The 9,791-nt window shown below is 42.9% G+C and overlaps 1 protein-coding gene across 1 annotated transcript; it reads left to right on the forward strand.

Annotated features, from left to right (window-relative positions):
• Nucleotides 1-350: 350 nt before the first annotated feature.
• kctd12.1 (potassium channel tetramerisation domain containing 12.1) lies at nt 351-3,541 on the forward strand. The gene has a single exon (XM_014163746.3). It carries the CDS (start codon nt 380-382, stop codon nt 1,253-1,255), a length of 876 nt encoding a protein of 291 aa, XP_014019221.1. The 5' UTR covers nt 351-379; the 3' UTR covers nt 1,256-3,541.
• Nucleotides 3,542-9,791: the final 6,250 nt, after the last annotated feature.

Here is a 9,791-nt window from a genome sequence, read left to right on the forward strand (position 1 = left end):
TGCAAAAAGTCATCAACATAAGGGTATTTCGTCTTGTTTTCCACAAACCTTTAACCTAAATCCAATGACATGGTGGCATTTGTTGTTGATTTTACATTGAATTCATGTTAGTTTAAATCAAAACTAAACTTTGAACTGACGTCTGTGCCCAGTGGGTCCTGTCTCCCCTAGTCTCACTATTGTCATAGAAAGCAGTCATAGACTAGGCCTACTATAGGTCTATTTTTGGTAAAGAGTTAACAGTCATCATTCAAATCAGCTGTCTACTCTCTCCTCCCACACCGACAAGCACAGCATTACATAAACAAACCGCTAGACTTTCTGTCTCATTATTATAGGGATTCCAGTCGGTGACAGTGACAAAGAACTGCGCGTAAAGATGGCAATGACGGACACAGAGCAGGGGAGCTCTAATCGAGCCGAGTCTGGGTCCCCATTCTCTGAGATAATTGAACTGAATGTCGGGGGACAGGTGTATGTGACACGGCACATAACTTTGGTCGCCGTCCCAGACTCGCTCCTCTGGACCATGTTCAGCAAGAAGGCTCCAAAGGACCTTGCGCGAGATGGCAAAGGGCGCTACTTCTTGGACAGGGACGGTTTCTTGTTCCGTTATATTTTAGACTACCTGCGGGACCTCAACCTGGTGCTGCCTGATTATTTCCCCGAGAAAAGCCGGCTGCAGAGGGAGGCTGAGTTTTTCCACCTGCGGGACCTGTCCAAGCGCCTGATCCCCAGGATGAGCAAAGTGAACTCCATCAACGAGGAGATTTGCCAGAGCGACACCGAGGAGGGTGGGCTTCAGTGCGGCACCGGGTCCTCCGGCGTTGGCATGGAAACTTTGCGCATGATGACTGCAATGAGCAGCGCTCACTCCCAGTCTCTGGAGTCCAGAAAGTCGGGCTACATCACAATTGGATACAGGGGATCATACACTATAGGGAGAGATATCCAAACCGATGCCAAGTTCAGGAGAGTGGCGCGCATCACGGTGTGCGGGAAAATTTCCCTTGCCAAAGAGGTGTTCGGGGACACTTTGAATGAGAGCAGGGACCCTGACCGGCCACCGGAGAGGTATACCTCCCGTTACTACCTGAAATTCAATTTCCTTGAGCAGGCGTTTGACAAGCTGACCGAGGTTGGCTTTCACATGGTGGCTTGTAGCTCCACGGGCACATGCGCCTACACCAGCAATGACCCAAACGAGGATAAAATCTGGACGAGTTATAACGAGTATGTGTTCTGTCGGGACTAAATTGTTAATATGGTCACCACCTGAGCCCACCCGCTGCCAACAGAAAATTACTGTTTTGTGTTTACTCGTGCAAATAGGCATCTCATAATTTCTTTACATATTTAATGGCAAATAGCCACAGCCTATAGGTCAATACACACTAACCTAGAATTCCGGATGTTATCATATCTTAATTTGCCTTGTGGAGATGGCTATTGAATGAATTAATTTAATGACATTTTACACACGCACATGTAACAGATGACAGGTCATACTTAATAATTCTCTTGAGTTGTTTTTTTAAAGAAAGGACTGTCCAGCCAGCGATCCCAGATTGGTGTTTATTCTGAAGATAGACACAAAGAAGCACATTAGATGTGCCGGACAACAATATGTTCATGGCTGTAGATTAGTGATTTGTCTTTTAGCATGAAAATAACTGTGAATTAGCAGGGAGCTAATGCGACCATTACAATTAGGGCATGCTAGCTAACTTGCGCTTACAGCAATAACATTCAAAAGCACACCCCAGGAAGCCCTCAATATCTAACAGGTAACACATATACACACACACACACATATACACTAATTATACAAAACATTAAGGATACCTGCTCTTTCCATGACATAGACTGACCAGGTGAATCCAGGTGAAAGCTATGATCCCTTATTGATGTCACTTGTTAAATCCACTTCAATCAGTGTAGATGAAGGGGAGAAGACAGATTAAAGGATTTTTAAGCCTTGAGACAATTGAGACATGGATTGTGTATGTATGCCATTCAGAGGGTGAATGGGCAAGACAAAATATTTAAGTGCCTTTGAATGGGGTATGGTAGTAGGTTCCAGGTGTCAAGAACTGCAACGCTGCTGGTTTTTCATGCTCAACAGTTTCTCATGTGTATCAAGAATGGTCCGCAACCCAAAGTACATCCAGCCAACTTGACACAACTGTGGGAAGCATTGGAGTCAACATGGGCCAGCATCCCTGTGGAACGCTTTCGACATCTTGTAGAGTCCATGCCCCAACGAATTGAGGCTGTTCTGAGGGCAAAAGGGTGGGTGCAACTCAATATTAGGAAGGTGTTCCTAATGTTTGGTATACTCAGTCTATCTATCTATCTATCTATCTGGAAATGTACATAGTGAACTCATACACATTGTAAATATGAAAATAGGATAGAGTATTTCAGAACGTGACCTACTGCTTGTATGGCAATATCAGACTGGTAAGAATTGACGTTCGCAATCCCCTATCTGCAAGCATGACCAATGGCATAACATCTTACTGATATGTAAATTCAACCAACCAATAGGAATATATAAACATATGCATGCACTTGATTCACACGGAAAACTGTTGAGTGTTTTCCTCCCAGCAGTGTCGCAGGTCTTGACACAAAACGGTGCACCTGGCACCCACCACACCCCATTCAAAGGAACTTGAATCTTTTTTCTTGGCCATTCACCCTCTGAATGGAACACATACACAATCCATGTCTCAATTGTCTCAATGTTTAAAAATCCTTCTTTAACCTGTCTCCTCCCCTTCACTTATTATATGTGGATTTAGTGACACCAATAAGGGACCATAACTTTCACCTGGATTTACCTGATTTACCTATGTCATGGAAAAACAGGTGTTCATAATGTCTTGTACACTCAGTGTATACATGCCACCTTTCAGTTATTTCATAGACCGGTCACCATGGATCCCTGCCACTGACTGGTAACCTTCAGTATTGTTTTCTGAATCCAGTCTTGTTAAAAAATAAATAGAGTTGATTTATGTAAGAGATGATTTTGAATGTCCAAGAGTAATAGACATACATGTATTTCTACTTTATTTTGTATACTAGAACTTCTACAGAGCCTTCTATTGACCTGAAATAACTCCCTTTATTAGCCTACTAAGACCACATCTCTGCTGAGCTGACAAATGCAAATTCCTGTAGTAATAATAATGGTGTTGTAATGAAATTGGGTTATTTATCTGTGCGAGACTAGGCAATCAAAGCATTTCTCCCTCCCCCAATTTGCATGACAATGTTAAATTAACCCCATCAGACTGCACTTTGTGATCCATAAAGTTAATACAACAGCGTATAGACATGGCAGAACATTATTGTACTATTTTACAGCATTTTAGTCAGTGTAATTCATTCATTAAAGGCTTGCTTTACCAAATAATGTATTTTCTACTTCATTCCACAGTAGTCTGATTGCCCAAAAATATGCATTTGTTTTGTTGTGTTGCATATTTGTTAACTTGTTCAGATACTGAAATAAAGTCTTATACAATTCTAACATATTCTCTATGCTAAGTTTACCACTGACTGAAGACACTATGCTGGATCTTTCCTATTGTTCCTTATCCATAAGTGGTTTCCATTTCTGGAGAGAGGGGCCATTACCCCTAGAGGGTTGCAGGTTCTAATACAGGGCTGTCGAGAGAAATCTGGTGGGAGTGAGCATCAGCATTCCAGGTGACACCTACTGCCATTGTGCCCTTGATCAAGGTACTTAACCTGTTGGGTCTAGGGGGCAGCATTTGCACGTCTGGATAAAAAAAATGTACCCGATTTAATCTGGTTACTAATCCTACCCAGTAACTAGAATATGCATATACTTATTATATATGGATAGAAAACACTCTAAAGTTTCCAAAACTGTTTGAATGGTGTCTGTGAGTATAACAGAACTCATTTGGCAGGCAAAACCCTGAGACATTTTCTGACAGGAAGTGGATACCTGATGTGTTGTATTGACTTTAAACCTATCCCATTGAAAAACACAGGGGTTTAGGAATATTTTGGCACTTCCTATTGCTTCCACTAGATGTCACCAGCCTTTACAAAGTGTTTTGAGTCTTCTGGAGGGAGATCTGACCGAACAAGAGCCATGGAACGGTGATGTCCCATTAGACACCTGGCGCGCTACTTCATGTTGGGTACCCTCGTTCCAATACGTTATAAAAGGCTATGCATTCGTCCACCTTGAATATTATTCATGTTCTGGTTAAAAAAGGCCCTAATGATTTATGCTATACAACGTTTGACATGTTTGAACGAACGGAAATATATTTTTTCCCCTCGTTCATGACGAGAAGTCCGGCTGGCTTACATCATGTGCTAACGAGACGGAGATTTTTGGACATAAATGATGAGCTTTTTTGAACAAAACTACATTCGTTATGGACCTGTGATACCTGGAAGTGACATCTGATGAAGAGAATCAAAGGTAATGGATTATTTACATAGTATTTTCGATTTTAGATCTCCCCAACATGACGTCTAGTCTGTATCGCAACGCGTATTTTTCTGGGCACAGTGCTCAGATTATTGCAAAGTGTGATTTCCCAGTAAGGTTATTTTTAAATCTGGCAAGTTGATTGCGTTCAAAAGATGTAAATCTATAATTCTTTAAATGACAATATAATATTTTACCAATGTTTTCTAATTTTAATTATTTAATTTGTGACGCTGACTTGACTGCCGGTTATTGGAGGGAAACGATTTCCTCAACATCAATGCCATAGTAAAACGCTGTTTTTGTATATAAATATGAACTTGATAGAACTAAAAATGCATGCATTGTCTAACATAATGTCCTAGGAGTGTCATCTGATGGAGATTGTAAAAGGTTAGTGTATCATTTTAGCTGGTTTTATGGTTTTGGTGACCCTGTCTTTGACTTGACAAAACATTACACACAACTCTTGTAAATGTACTGTCCTAACATACTCTAAATTTATGCTTTCGCCGTAAAACCTTTTTGAAATCGTAAAACGTGGTTAGATTAAGGAGATGTTTATCTTTCAAATGGTGTAACATAGTTGTATTTTTGAAAAATTTGAATTTTGACATTTATTTGGATTCAAATTTGCCGCTCTTGAAATGCACCTGCTGTTGATGGAGTGCACCACAGGTGGCACGCTAGCGTCCCACCTAGCCCCAAGAGGTTAACCCCAAAACCGCTCAAGGGTCGCTGCTCTGTGACAGACTGTCATGTGTGGTGGGTCAGGTTGGGAACTAGTGTGTCACTTCATAGAAATGATCTCTTCATCGAAAGATGTTCTTGAATGATCGGAAGATTCTCTTCTATACATATATTCTGTATAGAAGAATCCCCTTCAATTAATTTAAGAGTTCCTTTGCTGAATACAAGTATGAAAAAGAACGTTTCACATTGAACAGCATCAATCATTGCCAAATCACATCTCTTTACTATCCGATTGCAGCGTTTTCAAACTTTGTACATCACACATTACTTTTACATTTTGTGGAGAGCAATAATAAGAGCATAGGCCTATAAAACCGATCATACTCATATCATTCTCTCATCATGTTGGTGACATGGGTGAGTTCTGCACTGGGAACAGAATGGTTGACTCTGTTGTCCTGCCCTCCAGGACACCTACAGCACCCGATGTCACAGGAAGGCCAAAAAGATCAACAAACACCCGAGCCACTGCCTGCTCACCCCGTTACCATCCAGAAGGCGACGTCAGTGCAGGTGCATCAAAGCTGGGACCGAGAGACTGAAAAACAGCTTCTATCTCAAGGCCATCAGACTGTTAAACAGCCATCACTGGCACAGAGAGGCTGCCGCCTACATACAGACTCAAAATCATTGGCCACTTTAATAAATGGATCACTAGTCACTTCAAATAATACCACTTTATTAAAGTTTGCATATCTTGCTTTACTCATCTCATATGTTCGCTACCATTCAAAAGTTTGGGGTCACTTAGAAATGCCCTTGTTTTTCAAAGAAAGCACATTTTTTGTCCATTAAAATAACATCAAATTGATCAGAAATACAGTGTAGACATTGTTAACGTTGTAAATGACTATTGTAGCTGGAAACGGCAGATTTCTTATGTAATATCTACATAGGCGTACAGTGGTCCATTATCAGCAACCATCACTCCTGTGTTCCAATGGCATGTTGTGTTAGCTAATCCAAGTTTATCATTTTAAAAGGCTAATTGATAATTAGAAAACCCTGAGCCGGACGCAAACGTCCCACCTAGCCCATAGAGGTTAACAAACGAGGATTGGATGTCTTCAACCTTCTTTTCAAAATGGTTGACAAAGTAATCTGCAGAGAGGGAGTAGTGGGGGAGGGGGAGGAGTATTCAGGAGGGAGGAGAAGGTGGCAAAGAGCTTCCTAGGGTTAGAGGCAGATGCTTGGAATTTAGAGTGGTAGAAAGTGGCTTTAGCAGCAGAAACAGAGGAAGAAAATGTGGAGAGGAGGGAGTGAAAAGATGCCAGGTCCGCAGGGAGGCTTGTTTTCCTCCATTTCCGCTCGGCTGCCCGGAGCCCTGTTCTGTGAGCTCGCAATGAGTCGTCAAGCCACGGAGCAGGAGGGGAGGACCGAGCCGGCCGGGAGGATAGGGGACATAGAGTCAAAGGATGCAGAAAGGGAGGAGAGGAGGGTTGAGGAGGCAGAATCAGGAGATTGGTTGGAGAAGGATTGAGCAGAGGGAAGAGATGATAGGATGGAAGAGGAGAGAGTAGCAGGAGAGAGAGAGCGAAGGTTGCAACGGCGCAATACCATCTGAGTAGGGGCAGAGTGAGTAGTGTTGGAGGAGAGCGAGAGGGAAAAGGATACAAGGTAGTGGTCGGAGACTTGGAGGGGAGTTGCAGTGAGATTAGTAGAAGAACAGCATCTAGTAAAGATGAGGTGAAGCGTATTGCCTGTCTTGTGAGTAGGGGGGGACGGTGAGAGGGTGAGGTCAAAAGAGGAGAGGAGTGGAAAGAAGGAGGCAGAGAGAAATGAGTGAAAGGTAAAGGAGGGAGGTTAAAGTCACCCAGAATTGTGAAGGGTGAGCCGTCCTCAGGAAAGGAACTTATCAAGGCGTCAAGCTCATTGATGAACTCTCCAAGGGAACCTGGAGGGCGATAAAGTTAAGCTTGAATGGGCTAGTTACTGTGACAGCATGGAATTCAGAGGAGATAGACAGATGGGTCAGGGGAGAAAGAGAGAATGTCCACTTGGGAGAGATGAGGATTCCAGTGCCACCACCCCGCTGACCAGATGCTCTCGGGGTATGCGAGAACACGTGGTCAGATGAGGAGAGAGCAGTAGCAGTGTTTTCTGTGGTAATTCATGTTTCCGTCAGCGCCAAGAAGTCGAGGGACTGGAGGGTAGCATAGGCTGAGATGAACTCTGCCTTGTTGGCCGCAGACCAGCAGTTCCACAGGCTGCCAGAGACCTGGAATTCCACGTGGGTCGTGCTCGCTGGGACCACCAGGTTAGAGTGGCAGCGGCCATGCAGTGTGAAGCGTTTGTGTGGCCTGTGCAGAGAGGAGAGAACAGGGATAGACAGACACATAGTTGACAGGCTACAGGAGAGGCTATGCAAATGCGAAGGAGATTGGAATGAAAATTAACTAAACGACTGGGGAAGCGAGAGAGCAGGGCCTCCCTCACTAACCATTCAAATATAACTTTTCCATCTTCCACTTTAGAAATTATAATTTATGTAAACTACAGTGGTTCAGTGTTTACAGGAATAGGCTCAAACTTAGTTTATTCAACTAGATAACTTGGTACAGTATTCTTCCATGAAACCCACCCAGTGCACCTTGTCCTATGACGCCGTAGCTAACTAGCATCCAATAACACACGGTTAGCACCAATACTTGGTTACAAAAACTACCAATGGATCATTCGTGTCCGTGTCTAGTTCCTTTCATAACGCAAATATCAAATTCATATTTTTAAAAAGGCCGGCTTGGTTTAAGGCCGGGCTTCAATCCGAAAACGCTTTAAAGTGTGCTTGACATTTAAAGGTAATTTCCAATTGAGCTGACATCTGCTGTGTTTACCTTGAATGCGATCAACTTTGCCGTTACAAGCTGCATTGTCTAGAAAATCGGATTGAATCCCGGCCTGGGATGGACCAGTCTTTTTGGCATTTGCTCGAACTGCCCTATTGCCAGTCTGTTTCTGACTGATAGGCTCAGTATCCAACACTGAGAATGGATCATCTTTCATTAGCGGGAACAACCCCACAGCTGATTCAACTCATGCATTCAACTTTACATGCTCCACAGCCACTCCACATGTACATGTTCAGGAGATGTTAGAATCCCTTTCGCTCTTCTGTTTTTAACACACATTGGGCTGTGTGTGATGTCTCGGTGCAAAATGGAGCAGCTGGGCTCTTTTATGATGTCATTATCATTTCAAGTGTAAATAATCAAAGGCTCCAGCTGCAGACAGAAGAGGAGAGATGGAGAGAGAGAGAGGATCTGCCATGAGAGAGTGAAAGGAGAAATTGAGTCGAGCCATAGAGAATGATAGAGGCCTCTAGTGCCATTGGGGGTTTTACCCATTTTAATGTAATCAACTAGGTGGGACTTCCAACTTCATTGGCTGATCCCTCCTGGTGACCCTGTTGGCATCATGTCCAGGAGGGATCAGCCAATCGTGAAGAAGAAAATTGACTACTTTTAAAATGGAGATAGCCTCAATGGCGCTGCCCATGCTGTCACAGACACTATAATGGCACAGATACAAAGATGAGTCCTCTATCTCTCTCTATGAGTAGTATGGAAGCGCACTGATTGGAATCATCCTCGTTGGTTAGGATGTGTTGCACCTGTCGCCTTGTTTAGGTGACAGGTGATATTTAAGAGCTGCAGTGTAAAATAAATAGGGGGCATGAGAGATGTTGGAAGCGCTACATGGCGATTTAGCATGTCCTATTTAAGTGTTTTATTTCTATCTTGTTTTTATGCCCTAAAAAGTTGGTGGGGGCTTTCTTTTCCTTTAGTTTGTCTGATATCAGGTACATCTAGTGGGTGTTTGTTACTCAAGTATTTTTAGCCATGGATGCTTTTGACAACCCATTTTAAAACCCCACCTGTTTTGTTTTGGTTGTTAGTGACTCATTTGCTAGTTACATTTTTTTCTGTTGATAGATGATTTTGGGTTTGTTAATAGGAGTGTATTAAAAAAAAAAAAAAAAAGAAAGAATTGAGGTTTTGTCCAGCATCTTGTGCCCCTGCTTTTTTTTTATTTTTGTAGTCGCTAAAATTACTCTGAAGCAGTGATTTTTTTTTTCTTAAAGATGAACTCTGATTTGGGTGCATTTGTGGGAAACCCTCCTTGAGAATCTACATAAATGTACCCCATAGGTCTCCCGGCTGCGACAGAGCCTGGACTCGAGCCTAGAATCTCTAGTGGCACAGCTAGCACTGTGATGCAGTGCCTTAGACCACTGTGCCACTCGGGAGATGCAATCTTTCATTTTGGAGGGTGTTTTCCCTGTCTGACAATTCCGTAGCTGGTTACACTGTGTTAAAGGTGTGGTGAGAGGTTGCATGGACTTTCCTTTTGTATAATGTGGAATTTGAGTCTGATATTTTTACTTGGTTGTAGGAGTGAGGCCTAGCCCAAGGGGGGTCACATTCATTTTGGGCAATTTGTCTGGTGGGAAGGTTGTGACAAATACTCTCGTTTGTAAGGAACCCAGAGTAGAGGAACCTGATGGGTTATCAGAAAAGTACCAGCGTCAGGTCTAAGAAGATTGCAGCGAGCAAGT

The sequence above is a fragment of the Salmo salar genome, chromosome 21, assembly GCF_965601325.2.
Source record: "Salmo salar chromosome 21, fSalSal1, whole genome shotgun sequence".
Lineage (NCBI taxonomy): Eukaryota > Metazoa > Chordata > Actinopteri > Salmoniformes > Salmonidae > Salmo > Salmo salar.

Coding starts and splice junctions, on each gene's coding strand:
- kctd12.1 (XM_014163746.3), top strand. CDS start 380: ATGGCAATGACGGACACAGAGCAGGGGAGCTCTAATCGAGCCGAGTCT.